Consider the following 23,858-nt stretch of genomic DNA (forward strand, 5'->3'; position numbering starts at 1 on the left):
GGCTTGTTGTTGTTATGGCTGTCTCACATGAGCTCTGCTAACACAGTCGTCACATTGTTTTTACAGACTTGGTAATAGTCATACGTGGGAGGAGAGCCGTGGCTGATAGGATATAGGATTTTTATTCGGAGAGCTAATTCTAGCACCCTTCCAAAGACAAACTAAAGGTACCAACACATTCAACCATGTATCGCGATGATACAATAAACTCCACGCAGCGCCGTGCTCCAAAGCCGTGCTCGGCGGGTATCGCAGATAAATCATAAGCGGACCAAACGTATAGTTGTAAAAGAGGGCGTGAAGTGGGTGGCACGCACAATCGCTAGGCATCACGATCATGCAGCGCCTCATTAGGAAACGTGCCTGCGGGACTGACATGCTGGCTGGCTTCTGGGCTATTGTTCTTGCTTGCTTCGGGCGAAGGGGTATGTAACCGTGAGACAATGTATAGGTCGTCGTAGCTGCCTAGTATCATGTGCTTCCACCTTGCCAGCGTAGGCAGGCCTACGTTGGCGACGGAAGCCTTGAGTGTGGGCTTCTCTGCGTACTTTTCGCGCTCCGCAGGCGATAGTAGATCTTCGTTGAGGATGTCCAGTCGACTGTTGCCGCGAGGTATGGATTTTCTTGTAACACGTAGAAATGGCAACGAGGGGTCTAGTTTTACTAGCGTTAGAGTCACCATGTTCAGGCAGATGGATATAGGCCAGGCAGCACTCACCATTATCAAGCTCGGCGCAGAGCTCGCCCTCCGTCTTAAACTCTAGGCCTTTTGCACCAGAGCGATATTTGTATACGAGGATAGATTTTTTGCCATTTTCGTCCAGGTCGAACAGCGAGCTTGCTTTACTGGACTCTGAGCCCGATGTCGACACCGACTTGAACGTCATACTGCCTTCTAGCATTCGTGCGGTGACTGAAGGAGGAAAGTGAGGAGGACTAGGGAGAGAGCAGGGACCGAAGTCGGTGGGGCCTTGGTATGGGTGAGGATGTTTGGGTTTGCGAAGGACAACCAGGTGGAGTGTGCTTTGTATAGCCGTGGATGGCGGCGGGTCTGGTGAGTGGAAGGGTGGGTGTGGAGTGATGATGGTCTAGGTCGTGGCTGAACCAGAACCATCGAGCCTTCCAGCAGCGTCACACCTGAGCCCTGTTGGGCGGCAGTGCTGCGCCTCCTTCTGTGGCTGACGGTGACATGTTGCCATGCCGCTTCTGCGGCCGCTCGACACGCTCATTGGCCGACAGCGCGGCTGTGCCTTGGGCAGCGCTGATTGGCCGCCACGCTGCCCCACCCACGTCCATGTCACCCGACTCAACTCAAGCCGACGCAAACCCTCTGCAAACTCGCGCATCCCGCCGCTGGCCAGGAGGGAGAGATTACAAAACATTGTCGCGCATTTTCCACACCGACCTGTGCAGGATGACGCTTTCTTGTCGTGCGCATGACGAGCAGACCAAGCAAAGGGCTGTTGAGCGAGTCACCTGGATGGCGTTCTGATATGGACGCGTGCCCCAAGCTCCCAAGGTTTGTTACATCGCTCTGGGGATCAACACTTTCGCATTGTGGAGTCATGGCACGGATGCAGCCGCTTTAGTTGTCATCGCATTCATGCGTATTTACATGTTCACTGCCCGCTCGTACACTTAGTGCTGCCAGCTGCTTCACAGCCTTGTTTGGCGCCGGGCTAGGTTTGCCTAATTGCCTTTTGGCCCCCTGCATTTCAGCTCCGCTCCATGTTCGTATGGAGGGTAGGCAGCGACAACAAAGTACAGAGAGCACAATGGCCCTGCTCATTCTGTCGTCATAGAATCAAGTCTGCATTCTGACCCCTGGGTGATGCAATATCGGCAGACGCGGTGACTGTTTTTTTTTCTCTCCCCACGTTACACGAGTACTGTAGCCCCCGGACGTGTACGAGGGTCATAACTAACATCTGGAGAAACATTCCTCACGACTCCAAAAGCTTGGCCTCTAATTCGTCGCTTTGCCAGCGGCCCCGTTCACTAGCGGCAGAGCCAGCCACTGCCGCAGCCCACCCTTCCACCTGCACCCTGCCCGCGCCCTTCGCGGGAACGCGCGAGAATGTCATGAGGCTCCCTAAAGCCTTATATCCACTTCAATATCGGTCTCCCCCCTCGCACCACCTAAGCACCGTTACCCGCCGAAAAAATCACGCAAGGCTAAAGATCTACCTGTGAAGCATTCAACGCTACTACACACCATCCACGCGCGCACCACTAGTTGAACCCACGCGCCTTCAACATGTTGCAACCGCCTCGAGAGCCGGCCTCGAGGCCGCTCAGCATAAGAACAACTGGCACCACCGCGACTCAGGGCGACAAGACTGGAGAAACCTGGAAGATGAACGTCACCGCCGAAAACTGCTGGGAGGACCTTATACTTACCCTGGGTACGTCGGATCCTTTTATAGCCTTGTAGCTCTCCTATCTGCATGTTATCCAGTTGGCGACTCCTGTAGCTGTCCAATACTGTGATCTTGTCTGGATGTCCGTTTTTTGGTCGGCAGCAGCTTCAAGTATAGTAGTGTAGTCAGCGACTAGCGCTATCCGTAGTCTGACTTGCAGATTCCTGAAGCTTATGTTTCCAATGCTGACGTTTTTGTATAGATGGCGGGGGTATACGCGGCTATTCGAGCCTCCTTATCATACAACAGTTAATGCATGAGATCGCCGAATGTGAGCGCCGAATACAAGATGAAGAGGGCCCAGTACCTGGCACCGAACGCCGCGATTTCAAAGAGGACGAGCTACTCCCATGTCACTACTTCGACTACATGTACGGCACAAGCACTGGTGGACTCATCTCTGTTATGCTTGCTAGGTTGCGCATGACCGTACCGCAATGCCTCGAAATCTATCGTAAAGTCGGTAATGAGCTTTTTGGGCATAGAAGGAACATTCTACCCCTAGCAACAAAGTACGATCATAAACCACTTGAAAAGGCAGTACAAGACATTGTAAGGCAATATTGCAAGGAGCATGGCAAATGCACGGGAGACGATTGGTACCCTTGGCGCTTGGAGGAGGATCAAGAACAAGCGCCTATGGAAGCATCGGGTGTCGGTTCTCTACGAAGTGCAACCACATGGGGTAGCGGCGCTCCAGCTACCAGTTTCAGGCCAGTGGAACGCATATGTCAATCGTAAGTAAAGCCTCCTTACCTGTAGTTACCTAGCCATCTATAATTTCCTTCCTCTTTGCTAACAAATGCTAGTATTTGTCTGACCGCTATTCATTCTGGCCAAATCGATGAAGCCTATCTTCTTCGTTCTTATAACCACCAATACGACCCAGAGATCGCCCCGGCATGGGTTACACCGTACAACACTGGTGCCGACAAGATGAAAATCTGGCAGGTGACAAGAGCAACTTCAGCTGCACCATTTTACTTCGAAATGCTCACAGCCGAGTTTGCGAATGGTTTGAAGAAGAATTTTAAAGATGGTGGAATTCGCGAGAACAACCCTTCATATGCTGCTTATAGCGAACACGCCTCACTGAAGGGGGATGACAAAGAACCAGCACTTCTGCTTTCAATCGGAACCGGGCGTCCAGATACATCCAATGACGGTTTCGCCGCCGCCTGGCCTGGACCCTTGGGCAAAGTCAAGGTACTTCAAAAGTGGAGCGAAAAGCTGGCAGTTTTCAAGAACCTCTTGATCAAGTACACCGAAGGTGAAGACCGACACAAGATGATGCGCACAATCGCCAAGGGAGAGCACCGATGGTACAAGCGTCTGAATGTGGACAAAGGACTTGAAGGACTACCGCTCGATCACTGGGTGAAAGGAAAATGGACGAACCCTCAAACCAACGAAACGAAAGTAGTGAATGGAGGAAAAACCCTTACAATCATGGAGACGGTGACCAGGGCGTACCTTGAAAGAGTAACAATTGCAAGCCCCGGAAACCTGACCGAATACCAACCCCCCAGGATCGTTCTCAGGCAAGTCGCCGAAAGACTAGTGCGCCATCGAAGACTCAGAGAAGCCACTAAAGGAGAAGATATCAAGAGATGGCAGACACATATGGGACAATGGTTGACAGGCGAGCTTAAACCCGAAGACGCAAAATTCGAGCGAGTTGTACCAAAGTCAAGAAAAGGCTCTCGAGCCTTTCTCTCTTCATCACGACCCATGACGCCTACTGGAAGATGAAGAAAACATTGTCTTGGAAGGAAAACATATATGGACTGCCATCTTCATTATCGCCCAACCATCGCCTGGTGACTGCATTTTGCAACTGCAACACATTACACATTGCTGCACTTTCACCATCTGCAACAATATATGTATCTGCCTGGTGTAATCAGCCTTAGCGAAAACACCTTGACCCTACCGCCGGGTCGGTGTTTCTCCTGCGCCGAGTCGAGCTCTGAACGCACTGCTCCCTGTCTTGCCACATTTCTGACTTCACTTTACAATCACCGCAAGGTCATAATACTTGCTCGTCGAAGAAGTCATATCTGAAAAGATGGTAATGGTTCTGTCATTCATTCGTAAACGCAATAGTAAAAGAGCCAAAGGCCCTGCGACAAAGATATCAATAAAGGCAATAACTCCCAAATTCCGCTCCAACCCAACCAAGACCGTTAATGCTGATGATCACCGTTCCCCCTCTACCGCCACCACATGATTATCTGGATCCCCAATTACAAAAAGAGACCGGCAAAGCCAACAAGACCGGCAAAGGCCGCGGCCAAGGCGACTGTGGGCGTGTTGGCGGAGTTGCCAATGGGCTGGGCATTGCCTTGGAGACCACCTTGAGTACCTTGAGTACCAGTACCGGTGCCGACGTTGTTGGTGTTGCCTGGGTTGTTTCCGTTAGGACTGTTATTGTTGTTGACGTTGTTTGGATTATCGTTGGGGTTACCGTTGGGATTACCGTTGGGATTACCATTGGGGTTACCATTGGGGTTACCATTCGGATTGCCATTGGGATTACCGTTGGGATTGGGGTTGTTGGGGTTATTACCATTGGGATTGTTACCACCAGGGTTGTTGTTGCTTGGTGGTGGGTTTGTCGGGGTGGGGCCAAAGCCGCCGGGACCTCCAGGCCTTGGGCCAGTTGGGGTAGGACCTAAGGGCGCGCCGCTGGCAGGAGTGAAACCACAGTCACGGACGAGATCTTGAGCGTCTACAAGGAGAGCATTAGTCACGTGTCAAGAGGAAGAGGAAGAGGAGGGAAAACATACCATTGTCGAATTTGCCGCCGTTGCGCCAGATGCAGTCGGCACAGTTGGGGATCTGGGTGTTTGCGTTTTGGGCGTTGCAGATGCATTGGCGCTCAGCGAAGTCATCGTCGTCTGAGATATTGATTAGCATGGTAGGTCACATGGTCAAGATGGTTCAAGAGATGAAGACTTACTTGGACCTCTGTCGTCACATCCGGTTGTTAGGTTGACGACGGGTGTGCAAACATCGATACAATTGCGTGGGACATCCTCGAATTCGAGTTTGTCGGCGAGGCCAACGGCGGAAAGGGTAAAAGCAATGGCGATGATATCGTAACGCATTATGGCTGATGTTGGGTATCTTTCAAATGGACAAAGTTACTGAAGAAATATGAATATGTGTATACTGTATGAAACTGTTGCTCGTGTATGTTTGTGCTGCTATGTGATGAGATCCTTTTCTCCACGCTGGGACCCAGCAAGTTATATACAAAACATCCAACCAACTGCTCGTGTGCTTAATTTCCCGTTTCAGAGCATGTTTGATGCCGGGCCCCACGAGGTCAGTACACTACTATGCACCATGCAGCCCATTCCGCCCACACGGACACACCTACCACCTACCCATAACACCCCAGGTACCAAGCAAAAAAACGCACAGACAATGACGCGGATGACGACTAGCAGCAATGGCAAAGCAAGACCCTCCTGCTCTCTCTCTCTCTTCCTTCCCTCCCCCGCTCCTTCATCGGCCCGTCGTCGGTAACGACCACGATCGGCGTGTGGCTTCACGGTCGTCGCAACTGGGGCGGCGGAGGCAGGGCCAATCCAGTGAGCATGTAGCAGCAAATCCCCCTTCCAAGATCCGCCGGGCGGAAAAGACAGTCATGACACGCTTGGCACGGCTCTATTATGGGGGGTAAAGTGCACTACTTACAGACTTGAACAACTGTACTTACTACCGCTGATCTCCGCAAGGGGAAGAAAACCCCCTCCAACTGGCGGGCTTCTCGGTCGTCTTACTCACAGCCTCCATCCACGCGCGGACGTAAACCGTCCTTACAACACTTAGCATGTGCATACCACATGGTCTTGAGAGTTTTTTGTTTTTGTTTTTTGTTTTCTTGACAGCTGGGTGTAGTATCCACTACTTTGCGCTGTGCGCTGGCGATCCGCGGCTGAGCAGAATGTAGATGTTGGGTATGAGGAGATGGAGATTGACTACTACTACGTATGTGTATGTGGTGTAACGACGGCGGCGAAACAAAAAAAGAGAGATGAAGCGTGAGAAGAGCCAAGCAAGAGCTCCACCCCCGGACGACTCTTCTTTCTGGTATGAATCCTGGGAAGGGAGGGGGGGGTGCTTGGAATAGTCTCCACCGGAGGGACACTGGCCGCCAAGCCCTGACATGGAGTCAGCCAAGCCAAAAGGCAAAACAAGACGGTGTGCTGTGTTCCTTTTTTTGGGTGCTTTGACTTTTCCCATTTTCCTTTCCGTCTGGGAAGACCCTGGGAATATGTTTTTCTTTGGAGGGTTGTTTGCGCTGGCCAACCCGCCTACGCGCGTTCCTTTGCGGCAGTGCAGGTATGACACCCTCATGTGACTTTTCTTTCTACTACTATTCGTCCTCCGCTTTTTTTGTAAAGCACGAAGTCTGGCTTGGATTTCTATTGGTTGGTTAATTCTAAGCTTCGAAATCTTTGACTTTTTTTTTGCGCCCAACGGGCTTGTAGGGCTGAGATGGAGATGGGGTGTTCGGTAAGGTGCGGATTAGGCATGATTTTTTTATCAAAGGGCTATGCAATTAAACTCCCGTCATGCGTCACGTTTTTTTACACTTTGCTTTACTGCTGTTCTTTTCTTTCCCTCACATGCCGCATAATTCAGATTCTTATTTCGCTGGACTTTCCCTTTCCTACTGTTATGTATATTAATTCTAGGCTAGTTAGTAGTAGCAGTGCTTTCACGCTTAGGAAATTAGGAGGAGGCTTTTTTTCTCGATTTTACATAAGAGACTATTTTACTTGATGAGGGTGAACGCGGAAATGACATCAATGCTCACCCTACCACTTGCTTAGACAGTTTGGCCGACATCACGGCCACGGCAGTGTCATAACTTTCTCCTTTGCCAAGGCCCCGATTACACAGCCCAATTCCTTGCGCCTCCCTTCTTCCTTCTCCCAAGCCCAGCCTAGCCCAGAACTAGTAGCAGCTTACACGTAGATTATCAAGACGCCAATAGCCCAGACTTGTCGCGGCAGGGTCGCCCTATTTACCTCTACCGTGCTTACCTCACCTAAAAAGCTTGAGTGTAAACCGAGTATGCGTGGTTTTCTTCTTCGCCTCTCTTGGGTCTTTCTAGTCAAGACGGGAGAAGCCCAACCTTCTTACCTCACCGTTGTCTTTTCTAATCTTGAACAAATCATCCATCTTGTTTTTGTTCTTAGTCTTAGAAAAAGTCTTGGGACTTGCGTAAGAAAGAAGCCGTGTATGTGGCTTAGTATCACGGGTGACCCCTAGAAGACAAGATGGAAGAGAAGCTTGGCGAGTTAGTGTGGGTGTAAGTATATGTGCCGTGCTATGATTTACACTGCACTGCCGTGTGGATATAAGAAACGGCGGTCAAGTGCGGCTCGGGAATAAGATGTGCAAAGGCCAAGACCGGAGATTTTTTTTAGCAGCAGTGGATTGTCGCGGGTTGGCGATGCGGGACGGGAGCGAGTGGCTGCAGGTGAATGGTGGGGGATGGACTACGTCGTAAGCTGTCGCGTCAACGATATACGTGGTGCACTGGTCACGAAGCGTGGGAGCTTGTGATTCCAAGAGGCTACGCAGTCTACGTGATGCGGGTTGGGTGGGCTTGGAGTTGGGCTGTTTGATTTTGGACTTCTTACATAACTGTGCTGACGCACTGTAAGGCTGACAGACGAAGAGGGACTCTTGATTCTTGGTTTGCTCCTTCTTCCTTATAGTATCAGTAATACATCTAGGGTAGTCTCTACTTGTGTGGGTGAAAAAATAGTTGACTGCTCATCTTCCTGACATTATCTGTTCCAAGTGTCGGAGCTACGCAGTGCAGCCTCAGGACACGAGTATCCATTGTAATTTCCATAAGGAGTTATCTTTGCAAGGTTACTCTTTAACAAAGGTATTCCGACGTCGAAATTTCTTCATATCGTGGTTGGTGGGCCATGTGTTCACCTTCGCGCTCCAATGGCAAGCCTGTACATTCAAATCACTTACTTCCCAACGTACGCCTACAAGAACCCTCTGGACAGAATACATACAAAACATACCCGATGAATCGCAGTCCCTAGTTCCAATCCATTCCATCATTTGTCCCGACCGTTTGACCCTCCTTCCATTAGGAATACACATCAAAGCCCTTGTTCGATATGCTTTAGATTACTCCACCATCAAATGCATCCAACCACCCACTTGACTAACCGAAACTCCCAACCCCAACACGTTCCCCCAAACCGTAATCAAAGCAACACTATCGCGATTTCTCTGGCTCTTAAATGCCACGACACGCGAACCACAAAGCGGAACAAACAATGACCTGGACTGTCCCACGGTACCATCATGAATGCAAATGGGCTACACCTATCCTCAGTCGCCAAAGCGATAGTAACCTGGGATGAAGAACAAGGATAAGTGATGCACTGGTATTTTGTGCGTGGGAAGAAATATGATAGGATTAACATACAACTATCGCAATAACGTCACCCCTTCTTTCCTTCCTTGTATCCAAGCACAATACACACCCAGTTTCTTCCCTTTTGTCGGCATCTATCATGCAGTAAAGCTACACCACCTAAATCGAGGTTTTTCTGTCATGTTCCTATTGTTTCAGCGAAGTAGTTTCTATTTTCTTAGCAACAGCACCGCATATCGCATGTATCCCGCTCGCTACTAGTATTCTCTTACTCAGCCACACGTGAGCCAGCACTCTTCACGCATTCCAAAAAAAAAGACTAAGAAAAATGAACACGCACCAATGGCTCATTGAGCACTGCCCTCTGGGAGCCACAGGAAATGAGATGGATCCAGTTGCAGGACCTACTGGCAACTCCGATACACAGGAGACACCGATTTGGCCACAAAGATTACTAGTTCGAGTTGATAGCCACCATTCAACCCAAGATACACCCGACTCGCTACACAGTAGCAACGAATCGCGCGAATCCGAGGAAGAAACAGCACCGAGCAGCACCCCCGCCACATTAGATACACAAGATCACTATGAATTACACCCAAGTATCATCTCCAGTATCGAAGCCCTCCTCCAAGACTCCGACAACGACAACGAACCAGTCGATCTTCTAACCCCTTCATCACCCCAATCTTACCCCATCTCGCTTGCTGAGCAACAAACCATGATACTCCACCAAGACCTCATCTCCCTCTTCATCCACCACCGCATCGCCGCAACTACCTTTTCCGCCCCTTCCCCCTCCGCCCTCCTCGCCACCGAAGAAATGGAAACCCTAATGTCCCACTACGAAACCAACCTCATCTCCCCCCTCTACTCAGGAATCTCAACCCGCATCCACACCAGCATCCTCTACACCGCCTACATAATCTCCGACCGCACCTTCTTCCCGCGGTCCCCCTTTACCAGCCTAGCATTCAGCTATCTCAGTCCCCAACGCTATCTGGTGAGTAGACTGAGGTACCAGAGGGTGTCGAGCGAGATGTTGGTGGTGTTTCAGAATTCGCAGACGCTAATGAGGGAGCTGGAGGCGGTGATGTGGGGGCGGAGACGGTATTTGAGGAGGTTGAGGAGGTATCCCGAGGTTGTGGCTAGGACGATTTGGATGTTGGATCCGACGGTGACGCATAGGTGGGTTGGGCCGTTGGTTTTGTAGGGAAGGGGGATGCACGACGAGAGAGTGTTGGTAGAATGAGGGGCGCGTGTTGTGCTGCATTTGCGTTGGAGAACGATTTGGTATTGTTTTGCATTTGGAAGTATTTTTTTTCGCTATTTGCTATGGGCTAATTGGGTATCATGGTTACTTTGAAGGACCTGATTTTACGGATATGTAGGACCCTCGATAATTTAGATCAGTTTGAACAACTTTCCACCTACACCATCCCATTCATCGTCCCATCTGTGCTCGCTTTCTTTGAGAGCGCCTACTTTTAGTGTCTCTCTTAATCTGCTATCACTGCCGAAGAATGTAGCCAGATGCAGAGCGAGCTCCTCAGGGCTCTGGAATCCCAGGCCATTTACACCTTGCTTCACTAGCTCAGGCCATGCCTCGAATTTTCCCCAGCCCACGACGGGCAATCCGGCGCCAAACATGTCGACGACTTTCATTGGGAGATCGACACCTGAGGAAGATGTATGCAGCGAGACACCGAGATCAGCAGAGGCAAGAAGGAGAGCATAATCGGCATGGGTAAGCCATGCCGTCTTGATGATGACATTCTGCAGCTTCTTCTGCTGATTCAGCTCGTTGATCTTGGAGAGATAGTATTCCTTCTGGGGTCCTTTGCCGGTGATGATGGCAAGGATCCTAGGCAGATATGTTTTTGAAGTGCACTCGGCAGAGTAGGTGACGAGAGCAGACAGGAGGAGAGAAAAGTCTTCATCGGCTGTCCAAGAGGTTGCGCTTACGATGAGTTTCCAGGGTGTCTTGGAGCTAGGTGATAGGTCCTTTGCGAATTCAGCCGTTTCCGGTAGTCTCTTGAGGAATTTGGCCCGCTCTTCGGCCCCGATAGGTTGAAACGCAGATGCTGGACGATCATGTAGGGCTTGTGCAGTGACTCCATAGTCAACTTTGAGAACGCGGGCCATTGCGTCGGTTACGGTGATGTGGTGGGAAGCTGCCTTGGCAAATATTTTTTCATGCCTCTCCGATATTCTGACAAGGGGGTGAGAGTCACCAAGCTTCATGGCCAGAATGGAGTAGCCAAAGTTATGCCAATCAATGACCAGGTCAGTGCGTCGCAGGAAGCAAACCAGACTCGCAACTGCAAGTGTTGGTATCGAAGGAGGATTTTGGACAAGCGTCCATCTTGCCGGCTGGGAGCGGTAGCCTAGTGCAGTGTACAAGGAGAAAATCTGCCAGAGTACTTTGAGAGGAGCCAAGATGGGGAAGAGAAGCCTGCTGCTTGAACGCAGGCTAGCGGGTGCTGGAGAAAGGGGGATGATTTCAATCAATGGGTTTGAGACTATCTCTGGGAGTATTTCAGACTCTAGGATGCGGTCAGTTGCTGCGAGTATGGGTACTTGCGGACATGATTCACCTTGGTAGCCGATAAGAGTGACTCTGGCGCCGTGTTTAGCGAGGCTCAGGGCATGGTATTGCATGCGGGGGGATCGTCCGATATCGCCCAACACGACAACCTGGACGGACCGCGCATTCTTCCATTGCGGAGGCTCCTTTCCATCTCTTGTTGTTGGTTTGACCTCTTTGCCATGCTCGTCGACAAACTTTAGCGACTTGTCCTTGTAGGGATCATACTGGCCAGGTAGCGTGACGAGCAAGAGGGTAAAGAGCGTGGACAGGACAACGACGACAGTCAGCACGAGGGAGAAGAGGGGAGCGTACTTGTCTGCTGCCGCTTCTAGCGTGTCGTCGAGCATGATGGTGTTGATGGGGGGTTAAGATAGTGTTGGCCAATTGCGATGCACATGGTCATGCAGGAGAGAAGGCGCCACATGCGTCAATGATGCCAAGGATTGAAGTGGCGGTGCCCACTTGCCCTGCACCTGCCGCTGCGGAGAGCTGGGGACCGGGGGGGTGGACGGAACCAAAAAGGGAAGGCGGCTAAGGACGATAAGTGCTGTTAGGAATATGGATATGTTATGTAAGAGACACCCCTGACAAGACATGTCGTAGAGAGAAAAGACGGCCCCCCAATATTCAGACGTCGTGGCTACACCGAATTGCGCTCCTCTCTACTCCCCGTACGCTGTTCCTCTGGCTACTCGTCCATCCGCGTTGCGACGCGACTGAGCCTCGTTTCACCACCGCCAGTTGGCGCCCCTCGTCTTGGTGGGCTGCTTGACTGCGAGCCACGATAAATTCTACCCTCGCAGCACATGGCGTCGACATATGCCCTGCCCGTCACTCCGCGCTCCCATACGCACAGCCATGGGCGCTCGTCGTCACAGTACACGCCCGAGTCTTCGTCGTATACGGCCAGCCCCATCAACGGCGCATCTCCCGTCAGAAAGCACGGCCACCGACATAACCGGTCCGAGGTGAACACCAATGGCCAACTATACGGCGCTGTACGCTCCCAGTATCCTGAGTACAATGGCCACTCCCATGCCCACGATCATATCCATGAACACAAGCACGCCCATGCGAGATCGGCCTCGAACGACTCTACATACACCCTGAAGCCCTTCCTCAATCCCGTCATGGGCAGGTCCACGGGCAGGCCGCGAGGAGAGTCTGACCTTGGGCGCCCTCAGTCAAAGACTCCTCTTGCCAGATATGGCTTCTCGTCAGTGTCGCCCATACACGAGACGCCTCCCCATGCGCCGTTGGCTTCAACGTCCTCGTAAGCATTGCTCCGACATGCCTTCACATAGCTCGACTAACACGTGTTAAAGATCATGGCTGCAACTCCCTGAGGCACTTACTGCCCTCCTGATTCCCCTCCCGTACCTTCTCGCCGCCTTGGCATACCCAAACAATGCTCAATCCTCACCGAAAACCCCATCGTCACTGTCAGAAGCCATGGTAGAAAGTATACCTGCGATAGAATCTACCAAAGTTTTACCCGGAGCACCACTATTGCACGCCCTCACCCTTTCTTCGGCGACACTACTGTTAGTAGGCGTGGCAGCCAAAGTCAGCTCCACGCTGCAGCCGTTGGATAGACGGAAGGAAGACAAAATCAACCCAAAGGGTACCAATGCGCCTAAACGCATTGCCAGCAATGCTTTTAGCGTACTCCTGCCTTTCTACGCCTCCTTGCAGATTGGCGGCGCAAAAACCGCCCTCATCTTACTCATCGCAGTAGCAGCAGGAATTGGAGCGTTGGATCAAAAGCCAGGCAACCACACACTTTGGGACGATGCCCGGCGGACGCTGAGGACGCGCAAGGTGACTTGCGGTGCGCTTTTCCTGGCTATGCTCGCAGATGTCATGACTTCTGAAAGCACCTCAAGCCTTCTGATCGGCTATACAACCCTTGTGGCTTCGCTTTTCTTGGTTCCCCCACCTCTACCTACAGCGGCCTGGTCACTCATGACCAACTCACAGAACCAGGATTCATTCACGAGCCAACGGCCTCTTCGCGCCTCGCTGCCAAAACCTTCTTCCCCACTAATTAACACCTCCGAAAACCAGCTTCTTACACTTGCCACGGGCCTTATTCTTCTCGCCATCACCGTTGTATACTCGTTTATTGCTCCTTCTGGAACCTTTTCTCTATCTCAACATACTGTTGGCTTTTCGGCTCTCTCAATTACATCAGCGACGGCGCTTGTTTACTTTTCTCTTCCAGCATCATTGCGGAGTCAGAAGCAAGTCGGACTACGGCTGAGCGCTATGCTTGTTTTTGCTTTCACCTTTCTGGAATATGGTGGCCCTTTGAATACCGCATTCCCTTTCGTGTCCGTAATACTTATTGCAGCCGTCGGTTTTGACACACGCTCTCCAGTACCACATTCTCACGACCATGCACATGCACATGATCATGGCCATAAGCATGACCATCATCTTCACGGAAACCACTCGAGAATATCCGCATTTTTGATTGCACGCTCTACCCCTGGATCGATCATCCACAGTATTTTGATCGAAAGGGATTCGCGGCGCATTGCATACTTTGGTGTGTAAGTATCATCCTCAACATAATTGGTGACTGTGGATAAATAGGCATTTTTCTGACATGGTGTAGATTGAACCTGGCCTTTATGATGGTCCAATTCTTCTACGGCTTTGTTAGCGGCTCGTTGGGCTTGCTCACAGATAGTATTCACATGCTCTTTGATTGTGCTGGTCTTGCCGTAGGTCTTGCTGCTGCAGTTATGAGCAAGTGGCGTCCAAACGCGCGATTCCCGTACGGCTATGGCAAGATTGATACACTGTCTGGGTTTGCAAACGGCGTTTTTCTCTTGTAAGTGGTTGTTTGATCCCACAGCAGCTCAAGCTAACTTTTACAGACTTGTCAGCGTAGAAATCATATTCGATGCTTTTGAGCGCCTCTGGGAAGGCCACGAACTTCAGCGCCTGAATGAACTACTAATTGTTAGTATATTGGGATTCTTGGTCAACATAGTTGGTCTTACGGCTTTTGGACATGCTCACCATGGCCATGGGCATGATCATGGACACGATCACGGTCACGGACACGATCACGGACACGGACATTCGCACGACAACGAAAACATGCAGGGAATCTTCCTTCACATCCTCGCCGATGCTCTCGGCTCTGTTGCCGTCATCATCTCTACGCTTCTGACCAAATACTACGGTTGGTCTGGATGGGATCCTATTGCGTCGTGTATCATTGCCATCTTGATCTTTCTCTCAGCCATTCCTCTCGTCAAATCCAGTGGAGCGAGGCTTATGCTCAGTCTGCCAAGTGACGTCGAGTATGGTATTAGGAACGCATTAGGAGAGCTGGGTACACTGAGAGGTGTGGTGGGCTATGCGGTGCCCAAGTTCTGGCTTGAAGATGAAGGAGCCGCGCATGGCGAGGCCCATGCAAAGGAGCACGCTTGCGATGGCCACAAACACGAAGAACTCCATGATCACCACGAACACGATCATTCGAACTCGCATTCGCACGATCACAACCATGACCATCATGGACACGACCACAGCCACGATCATGGCCACTCACATTCGCATTCACACTCTCATTCTCATTCGCACTCGCACTCCCATCATGACCATGACCACGACCACGACCATGATCACGCACCGAAACAACGACGCATCCTTGGTGTAATCCACGTCATTGCCTCACGCGTTGCAGATCTCGAAGACGTCCGGGAGCGCTCGTACCAGTTCCTCAAGGACCGCGGCATGGACGTCGTTATTCATGTAGAAAAGGAAGGCGAGAGCCGATGTTGGTGTGGTGGTGGTAACGACTACAAACAGAGTTAGTGTATTACTTCTTTGTATGAATAACAACTAGAGTAGAGTTTGAAACAATCATTCTTCTTGATAAAGGCAACATGGTATTTTGATTCATGACTGCGTTTCTACCTTCATTTCCTCAAGCCCATTAAACACATTTATCTAGTCTTGATATAATATCCTCTTCAGCCCGAAATTAAAAAACTCCACCATCTCATACATATCTACCTTTCTTACCCCTCCGTTCTCACAACCCCCGTACTAGTCCTAACATCAAACTCGACCCACCGCGCCCTCCCCTCCGTCCTTCCTCTCCGTCCCCCACTCTCGTCAAGACTCCCCGGATTCATAACCGTACACCCGAAATACTTGACCACGAACGGCGGGGCCTCCGCATCCGCAAGCACCACGCTCGTAGGCAGCGGATACAAACTCATCGCATGCGCAAAGTCCCAATGCAGAGGGCGCGCGGAAAGCGGGTAAGGACTCAAATGAGACTGGGAGAGAATTGTACGAGTAAGTGCGCGCGCGATTTGTGTGTCGAGATCGACATCTGGCTGTTGCTGTTGCTGCTGCTGTTGTTGGCGTTTCGGCTGTGCAGGAGGCGGATGTACCAAATCCAAATCCATGGAATCTTGATGCTCGAGATCGCGAGCTTGTTGGCTGGGTGCAAACGGTAATTCATCGTCCGCGTCGGGCGGTGGTTTGTTAAAGCGAATGGAGTTTCGCTGGAGGCGACCTAGGAGATCATCTCTTAAGATGGCCATTTCACCTTTCACACCGAACCAAGTGAGGCGTGTGGGGTTGGAGGTCCAAATGACTTCTCCTTCTTTCCCTTTGGCTTTTCCTGGCCCCCAGATTTCGCGGTTGGCTTCAGCGACGACTTTGCGAATGCGGGTTGTGAACATATTGGGGATGGGTTTGCGGGGGAGGGGGGTTGCGGCGCCGGCGGAGAAGGCGCTGGGCCAGGCGTCGTTGTCACCTGGGACGAGGACAAGTGCTGTATGGGCGATGAGGGGTTGGAAGTCTGCGAGGACGGAGGCGAGGGCGTCGAAGTGCTCTTTATATTCTATGCTGCCGGTACCGGGGACGCCGGCTAGACTGGCTTTGGAACTAAAGTTTCCCATGAGGATGATGGCGAGGGGGTAGACGGGGTGAACATCGGTGGGATCGGGTGTATATGTGCGTAGGAGGGTTCGGAGGGCTGATAATGTTGAGGGTACGTCCAGGTGGAGATCTGATGCTATGACGATGTTGTGTGCTCGTTCGGGTTCGAGTAGTTTGGACGCAATCTTGTTCATGCGCGCACCAGTTCCACGCTGTGAACCGACGCCCAAGAAATCAGTCCAGCCGAATGCTGGGCCAGCCAGACTGTTCTTGTCGACTTCCTCGGCGCCGCCTAGTGTCGCTGTTCGTCGTTCACAGGGGGGGTGTCCGATCGAAAAGGAGAGGAACTTTCCGCCTATCGTACCACCAATACCACCGCTACCTCCTAGCGATGAGCCTGCTCCGGAGTCTTCTTCATAGCTGCCTTCAACCAGTACAATCATGCCTGGTGCAAAGTACGCGCCCTTCTCGGGTATCGGTCGCGCATGCTCAATATCAAGCGCAATTGTTCCCGTGAGGTCAGAGAGTGAGAGTGCTCCGGTTGCTGAGACAGTGAGCATACCCAGTAACAAGTGCGTGCTTCCGGTCCGCCCAAGCAAGTTGGCGATTGGTGTGATTGTGTTCATCTGCGAGGTTGCAATTGATCCTGTCCGACTCAGAGTAGCTGACCTAGCTGTGCTGAAAGTGGGCGCTTGAAACGTCTCATTGCGGAGTATGCGCTGATGTACAATGTGATACCGCTGGCGGAAGAGCTCAGTCTTATGTGAAGGATCTGGGAAGAGCGATGGCTTGGTGGAGGATCTAGCATCGTTAGCAGAGGTTGTGAATAGTCCTAGTACATACTCACTTGTCGAAATGTTTTTGGTTGACATTGTAGACCAGCTTGGGCTGCTCGAAAGCGCCAATAACCTTCATCCACTCCCGTGGGTCTTTTAGCAAATCCTCTTCATCCTCCTTGTCTTCCACCTCTAGGCTTGATATGCCGAAACTTGAAGTAGTGTCCAAGGATCCATGTGACGTCTGGCCGGATATATCTGGGCCGAAGTTGAAACTGCTTTGGCGTCCTACGGTCGAACCCTGAACTATTCTGCCACCACTCGTGGACCCTTCTAGTGTCTTTAGTATGCTCTTAAACGTCTCATTGTCTCCTTCCACAATGACTTGCCCACCACACTTCTTCCAACTCTTTGCAACTTCCTCGAGAACCTTCTCTGCTAAGCCTTCCTCTCGCCATCCTGAACCGCAGTGCTTTCCAATAAATGTGGCTAGGGCCTGCAGGGCCGAAGATGTGAGTGTGAGGTTGTGTTTCTTGGTGAAGGTACGGAACGCCAGCGGCCGTAGTGTTGCTGGGGGCAGTAATATCGGAAGAACGGTCGACTTTGCAACTGGCTTGAGTGAGGGCGGGGCGCGTATTGGGGCTGTTCTGCGCGGATTGATTGGGTGTACTGGCGTTCCAAATGCGGGCGAAGATGAGGGTATGGCATCCGACACTGCTGAAGGTTTCTCTGGGCGTCTCGATGTGGCCATTTCTGTTGCAGTGGCTGTAAAAGTAAAGGTGTATTGTATAGGCACTGGCGTCGTCGGTCTGGAATTCCACTTTACGCGCGACGCGGTCGCGCTTTCGCGCTAAAATCAGCCCGCTTTTCCTAGCAACCACCAACATTCCCACCCAAACATACCATCCAACACCGTCACCTTCAGTATTGAAACTGCGCAGTATTAATTCTGCAGTCGCATTTCACACAAGAATCCCAAAGACTCACTGCAAATCACACAACATGGCTGAGCCTACTACTGAACCACTTGCGACCGTCGCTGAGACTGACGACATTCCCAAGACCAAAGAGAAGCTATCAGAGCTTTCGCAAGTCGCTTCTATTCACTATTCTACCAAGAACTTTCCCGCCGCTGCAGAAAATTATGCCAATGCTGTCGAGATCCAAGCCGAGCTCAATGGCGAGATGGCGCCTGAGAACGCCGAACTGCTCTTCTACTACGGGCGCGCACTATACAAAGTCGCGGTTGCCAAGAGCGACATGCTAGGCAACAAAGTCGCACAAGAGGAGAAGAAGAACAAGCAACCGAAACCGAAGAAGGCTGCAAAGAAAGAGACAGCTGAAGGCTTGAATGCTGCAAAGAGCCAACCCAAGACAGAATCGGTAGAGAACAAGCCATATTTCCAGCTCCAGGGTGACGAAAACTGGACCGATTCCGAAGATGAAGATGAAGAGGCACAGGAGGACGAGCAAGAAGAGGACGACGACGACTTTGGTAACGCATACGAGATCTTCGAGCTAGCTCGCGTCCTGTACGAAAAACAACTACAGGCACTCAAGGAAGGTGAATCTGGAGACAAGGGCAAAGGAAAGGCAGAGTTGAGTCCTCGTGAGCGCATCATCAAAGAGCGGATTGCCGACTGTCATGGCTTCCTTGTCGAGATCTCATTGGAAAACGAGCGCTTCCATGATGCTGTAGCGGACGCCCGCAAGTCGCTTGCACTACAAGAGGAACTGTATCCCTTTGAACACGAAAACGTCACTGAAGCACACTACTCCCTTTCACTGGCACTCGAATTTGCATCCGTATCCAAGGTCCGCGAAGATCAGACTGGACAATCAACAGATGCACCCGCAGAGACAGAGCAAGGGAAGGAAGACGAAGACGGTGTCAACTGGGAGCTACGGAAGGAGGCAGCTGAGCAGACCGACCTTGCCATCCAAAGTCTGGAGGCGAGACTTAAAAAGGAAGAAGCTGCGCTGGACTCTGACGCACTAAAGCCCGAGCAAAAGAAGGAGAAGCAGGTCATCATCGATGACAAGAAGGGCATGTTGGAGGACCTCAAGACACGCCTTGTAGAACTCAAGTCGGACCCCACCAAGCAGCAATTCGATAGCATTGACTCGTCAGTCTTCCAGGGCTTACTAGGTGGCATGATGGGTGCAGATGCAGCAACCCAAAAGGCAAAGTTGGCCGAAGCGGCCAAGAACGCAAACGACGTCTCAGGCATGGTAAAGAAGAAGGCAAAGCCAGCCGCACCAGCGGCAACGTCTGGACCAAAAGATGCAGGTAGCAGTAAGAGGAAACTAGAGGTTGATGATAGTGGCGCGGACGAAAAGAGGGCAAAGACTGAGGAGCCATGATCAACACCTACTTTTCCACCGGGCGGTTCGTTGTTATCTGCCAATAAGGCTTATTGGATTTTACAAAAATGTTTAGCGTCACGAAGGGGAAACGTCAGCCTTCTGGGTTTACTATCTAGTTACAAGCCCTGGGCAACACGCCACTTCATGCAGAATAAGAATTAAATGCACGTCAATGAGTCCCCGTTGCCCTTCAACTCGGCATTAATGCATGTAGATGTTGTGGTGTAGTATCACGTGACTAGTTCACGGTATATATTACGATTTTCTTTCGTAGGTAGATAGGCACCCTTCTCCAATCAATCCTTTATACCGATCAAAATTCAGCTTACTTCTACTCGATTGCGGGTCGCCCCTCTGATCTTTTGAGCTCGATCACGTATCGTGCCACAATGTGTACATCATAGTCATGCTTGGCATAGACTATCGACCGTTGAAACTCGAACAAGCCACTAGTAAGGGCTCGTTACACTACTTACTCAACTTCCAACCGACCTTACAACTTACTACCGGGACTTGCATCCTTGCTCTTGAATCCCGTCAGGACCGCACCACCATCAATCTCGATAGCATTGCCCGTCATATGCGCGCTTCCTGCACTGCTCAAAAATAGCACCAAGCCAGCGAAATCGCTAGGCTTGCCCACCCTACCCGTTGGCTGTGTAGCCGTTAGGGAATCCGCAAAATTCTCCAATCCAAAACTTGTCATCCGCGAGGGAAAGACACCGGGACAAATAGCATTGCACATGATATTCTTGGGCGCGAGTTTCGAAGCCTGCATCTTGGTAAGGTGAATGCACGCCGCCTTTGCTGGACCATCTAGATCGCACACACCATTCGTCAGCAATTTTCCAAAACTAGTACGGGGATTTGTATAACCGCATTAGTGCAAAGCTGAATCGAGATCGTCAAAGGAAAAAAAAAGAAGAAGAACTTACATGAAAAAGTGCCAGTGCCTGGTTTACTCAGCCCGCCAGTCTCGCCCGTTGTGACATCCATGGTCGCTATCCCTGCCATGCTTGAAATATTAATTACTCTGCCGGGCGTATCCGCGTTGGCGCCTTTGAGCAGCAACGGCTCGAGCCCCACCGTCATATAAAAGATACTCTTGACATTAAGCGCGTACAGCTTGTCCCATGCGTGCTCGGGGTAATTGTGATAGTCGTCGCCCCAGCTGGCGCCCGAGTTGTTGACGAGCACCGTCAGGTGGTCTGTCCGCTTCTTCATTTCCTCGCAGAGGGCCAGACACCCCGCCTTGTCTTTGAGGTCGGCGACTATGTATTCGCATTTGCCTGGACCGAGGGCGTTGAGGCGCGCGCTTGTGGATGCGAGCTCGGATTCTTTGCGTGAGGCGATGAAGACGCGCGCGCCGTTTTGCACAAAGGCCTGCGCGGCCATTTCGCCGAGGCCTGTGGCGCCGCCTGTCACGAGTACGACATGCGAGCTGAAGTTGAAGAGGGTGCTGACTCGAAGGTCGTCTTTAGAGGCGGCGTGGGCCATGTTTTATTGGGCACAAGTTGCGATGCGGCTTGGGGGGTGTGGTACAGGATGGGCTGGGCAGTCTTCGCGTAGAGGTGAAAGATAAACCCAAACGCGAGACTGTAGGTACGCTGTCACTGTCCAAGAGCCTAGGTTGAGATAGGAAGGCGACGTGACTGAGTTCGCCATGATTCTCGGTACTATTGGCATAGCAATTGCAGATTGCTGGGGTTGAGCCGAGGTTCTCGTATAAGTTCTGCTGTGGGGTTTAAGCGCCGAATCCTTCGAGCTTGGCCGCGACTTCATGTCTCGGCCCTTGAACACGTAAGCGAGGTTGTAAAGAGTGGTCCAGATGTTGAAACAGTTGTCATCATGCACAACTCGAGTATGAACACAGATGAAGTATGCAAACAGAACAAGATCGTCTTGAGGTACCTTTGGGACTACTACTTTCTGCCTGGCTCTAGTGGACCATATACGCCAGTGGCATGGACTTTTCCCCTTTGGAGGATTTCAAACCCAATACTAGTGGACGGCGATTCAAATCCAATGCTTGTAGACGGCGATTCTCTCATGCACGCTTCAAAGATACCGGGTACTACCATTGGTTTCTTGAAGTCTACCCGCATGTGCAAGGGGATATTGTCCGGCAATGCCGTGTTTCCAGTGTCAGGCAGGCTCTGTAATGCTTTTGCAGCTACATGGTTTCCGTGTGCAAGCTTTCCGGGCAGACCGAACAGCCTTGCAGCGATGGCAGACAGATGTATGAAGTTGTAGTCCTTGCACACCGCTGCCCATTTCAAAGGATCGTCTTTGGATAATGATATTTGCGTACTAGTGCGTGTAGATCCTGACGTTGACGCATCATTTTTGCTTTCATCCGAGCTCTTCGAAATGACGCTGCCTGATGTCTTTTTGAATTCCAGCATGGTGAAAACTTGGCGGAAAATAGTCTGATACATGCCATTGTTCCTGGCGCTAGGGGCACTAATCGTTACTTGGAGAGACCACTCGATTCCACGCTTTACTCTTGTCGGTTCTGCGTGCATTACAGCATCCATGTACATCGAATCCATCTTCGTCAGCTTCTCTAGGTCGCATAATTCCGGACAAATCAGCTCGAATGTGTTACGGACGTTAACGGCACCCAGGGGATTAACAGGACACCACGGGCTGGCGAGTAGTAAAAGCATGCCCGGCTCGGTCATGGCCGAAAGAAATAGGACTAGCTGGCCATGTTTCAAGTGTGAAAGTTTACCCTCTCTGTGTCCAACTGCCCAATGAAAACGAACAATGTCTTCGGCACTTATGACGAGAGGCGAGTGGAGGTGCAACCCCACAGGCGTCGGGCCTGACATTTTGGTAAGTGAATAAAACATGGATTTGAGCATCATTGCAAGGATTGCTACAACCACTTCTCGGATCCGCAGCGAGTTTGGAGAAAACGCCAAGCTGCTCCTTTTGGATAGTAGAGGCAGCAGACGGAAGCCGCATAAGCCAAGTATTCCGAAGGCCGTGACAGGGGCGGACAAGAATAGCACAACGGCCATGATTGGTTGTGGGGATGAAACGGGTAGCCAGGGGTGTAAGTACACGAAGAGAGTAGACCCCTCTGCTGTCTTTGGAGAGTATTTTTTTCTGAGAGAATACTCTACAACGAAGCGAACGCGTGACGTCACCCTTTAGCGTCGAGATCTGGCGGGAGGCTTCTCCGTGGAACGACGGGAGGCGGCTAAATTGTGGAGCGGACAGGCCGATTGAGATGTGATAGACTCGGCATCACGATCACCCCACTAATGATCGCTTTCGCGTTCGCCTCTGGTAGTCCTATCTCCGCCAAGAACACAACCTCCGCCAAGAGGTATCATCTTTTCCTTCGGCTTATCGTCAGTCTCACCCCAGAAACATGCCATAAACCTGCTTATCCGGGGAATTCGACAACTTAAACTATCGCAATAGGCCAGGGTGTTTCGAATTGAACAGCGCGTAATCACCACACAAGCTACTGCTGGTCCGCCCTAGATGGCAAATTGATCCGCCCAAACGGCCCGTTAGGCACATTTGGCGTTGGATAGACGTCTAGCTACTAGTACACATGGCCCGCAATGGCCTTATGTACCTACAAGGGAGCAAGAGAAGATTTCCAACTAAGTAATTCGGCCGAGTCCAAACGAGCTATACGGGGGCTATGCTGTAGGGCTTCAGGGGTGAAGCTGAACATTACCTTGATGGGTATTTCACATTGCCATGGTGGCTTGAATCGTCAAATTAAAACTTGTTTCGAACCTTGAGACTTGCAAATCCATATTTGCAAAAGCGTCCAGTACGAGTCGAGACGAGAACAATGGTTGGACTCTGGTCGGTGGACACGCTGGTTACTTGTCGATTCTCTTCTCCCTGACACAAGCAATCCACTGCTTCACAATAAGGTTCGTACATATACTTATACGGCCTATACGATACGCAACGCGATACACAATATGTATCCTATTCCCAGTTTGCGGTTGCCGACATCATTTCCGCAAGGTAAGCACTTACGGGTCCTCTCCTGCAGCCCTAAACGCCGATCCATGTATGACGCTGCACCCACCAAAAATATACGCTGTGCCATAGGTTCGTCTTGGAAATTCTGGGAAAAAGTCCAGACGAATGATCCGTCACACCCATGCGAGGGCAAATCTGTCGCTACATGGCAAAGTTACGCAGTAGTCGCATCTTAGAGGCTGTGCAGCCATTGGGCCGAGAAGACTCTTGGAATGCGGTTAGTGTCCCCGACCCCTCATGGGTTAGGAGCACGCCCCTTAGGTTTGTGCATGCGGAACAGCTTGGAAGCGGCCATTGACCCCGTGATCAGCAGGTGGAGGACACGGCTAGCCACGAAACGCGTC

General features: G+C 51.2%; 10 protein-coding genes across 10 annotated transcripts; 4 read left to right on the top strand and 6 right to left on the bottom strand.

The window, feature by feature from the left end:
* Positions 1-322: 322 nt before the first annotated feature.
* Positions 323-887, bottom strand: COCMIDRAFT_88541 (uncharacterized protein; the record flags this gene model as incomplete). The annotated part of the gene is made up of 2 exons (XM_007687322.1): positions 323-654; positions 719-887. 2 exons carry the CDS (start codon positions 885-887, stop codon positions 323-325), a joined length of 501 nt encoding a protein of 166 aa, XP_007685512.1.
* Positions 888-2,257: 1,370 nt separating this feature from the next.
* On the top strand, positions 2,258-4,172 carry COCMIDRAFT_3085 (uncharacterized protein; the record flags this gene model as incomplete). The annotated part of the gene is made up of 3 exons (XM_007687284.1): positions 2,258-2,405; positions 2,623-3,157; positions 3,230-4,172. The coding sequence occupies 3 exons, from the start codon at positions 2,258-2,260 to the stop codon at positions 4,170-4,172; spliced, it is 1,626 nt and encodes a 541-aa protein (XP_007685474.1).
* Positions 4,173-4,666: 494 nt separating this feature from the next.
* On the bottom strand, positions 4,667-5,530 carry COCMIDRAFT_24178 (uncharacterized protein; the record flags this gene model as incomplete). Its single annotated transcript, XM_007687298.1, has 4 exons — positions 4,667-4,824; positions 4,990-5,151; positions 5,210-5,320; positions 5,383-5,530. 4 exons carry the CDS (start codon positions 5,528-5,530, stop codon positions 4,667-4,669), a joined length of 579 nt encoding a protein of 192 aa, XP_007685488.1.
* Positions 5,531-9,175: 3,645 nt separating this feature from the next.
* COCMIDRAFT_88580 (uncharacterized protein) lies at positions 9,176-10,060 on the top strand (the record flags this gene model as incomplete). The annotated part of the gene is made up of 1 exon (XM_007687323.1): positions 9,176-10,060. The coding sequence occupies one exon, from the start codon at positions 9,176-9,178 to the stop codon at positions 10,058-10,060; it is 885 nt and encodes a 294-aa protein (XP_007685513.1).
* A 191-nt stretch (positions 10,061-10,251) lies between these two features.
* On the bottom strand, positions 10,252-11,784 carry COCMIDRAFT_88685 (glycosyltransferase family 33 protein; the record flags this gene model as incomplete). Its single annotated transcript, XM_007687324.1, has 2 exons — positions 10,252-11,393; positions 11,445-11,784. 2 exons carry the CDS (start codon positions 11,782-11,784, stop codon positions 10,252-10,254), a joined length of 1,482 nt encoding a protein of 493 aa, XP_007685514.1.
* A 459-nt stretch (positions 11,785-12,243) lies between these two features.
* Positions 12,244-15,271, top strand: COCMIDRAFT_3089 (uncharacterized protein; the record flags this gene model as incomplete). The annotated part of the gene is made up of 4 exons (XM_007687285.1): positions 12,244-12,710; positions 12,763-13,992; positions 14,058-14,276; positions 14,323-15,271. The coding sequence occupies 4 exons, from the start codon at positions 12,244-12,246 to the stop codon at positions 15,269-15,271; spliced, it is 2,865 nt and encodes a 954-aa protein (XP_007685475.1).
* Positions 15,272-15,477: 206 nt separating this feature from the next.
* COCMIDRAFT_88710 (uncharacterized protein) lies at positions 15,478-17,878 on the bottom strand (the record flags this gene model as incomplete). The annotated part of the gene is made up of 2 exons (XM_007687325.1): positions 15,478-17,152; positions 17,199-17,878. 2 exons carry the CDS (start codon positions 17,876-17,878, stop codon positions 15,478-15,480), a joined length of 2,355 nt encoding a protein of 784 aa, XP_007685515.1.
* Positions 17,879-18,129: 251 nt separating this feature from the next.
* COCMIDRAFT_88734 (uncharacterized protein) lies at positions 18,130-19,491 on the top strand (the record flags this gene model as incomplete). The annotated part of the gene is made up of 1 exon (XM_007687326.1): positions 18,130-19,491. The coding sequence occupies one exon, from the start codon at positions 18,130-18,132 to the stop codon at positions 19,489-19,491; it is 1,362 nt and encodes a 453-aa protein (XP_007685516.1).
* A 496-nt stretch (positions 19,492-19,987) lies between these two features.
* On the bottom strand, positions 19,988-20,991 carry COCMIDRAFT_88752 (uncharacterized protein; the record flags this gene model as incomplete). The annotated part of the gene is made up of 2 exons (XM_007687327.1): positions 19,988-20,310; positions 20,430-20,991. The coding sequence occupies 2 exons, from the start codon at positions 20,989-20,991 to the stop codon at positions 19,988-19,990; spliced, it is 885 nt and encodes a 294-aa protein (XP_007685517.1).
* Positions 20,992-21,416: 425 nt separating this feature from the next.
* Positions 21,417-22,328, bottom strand: COCMIDRAFT_3093 (uncharacterized protein; the record flags this gene model as incomplete). Its single annotated transcript, XM_007687286.1, has 1 exon — positions 21,417-22,328. The coding sequence occupies one exon, from the start codon at positions 22,326-22,328 to the stop codon at positions 21,417-21,419; it is 912 nt and encodes a 303-aa protein (XP_007685476.1).
* Positions 22,329-23,858: the final 1,530 nt, after the last annotated feature.

The sequence above is a fragment of the Bipolaris oryzae genome (assembly GCF_000523455.1).
Source record: "Bipolaris oryzae ATCC 44560 unplaced genomic scaffold scaffold_28, whole genome shotgun sequence".
NCBI lineage: Eukaryota > Fungi > Ascomycota > Dothideomycetes > Pleosporales > Pleosporaceae > Bipolaris > Bipolaris oryzae.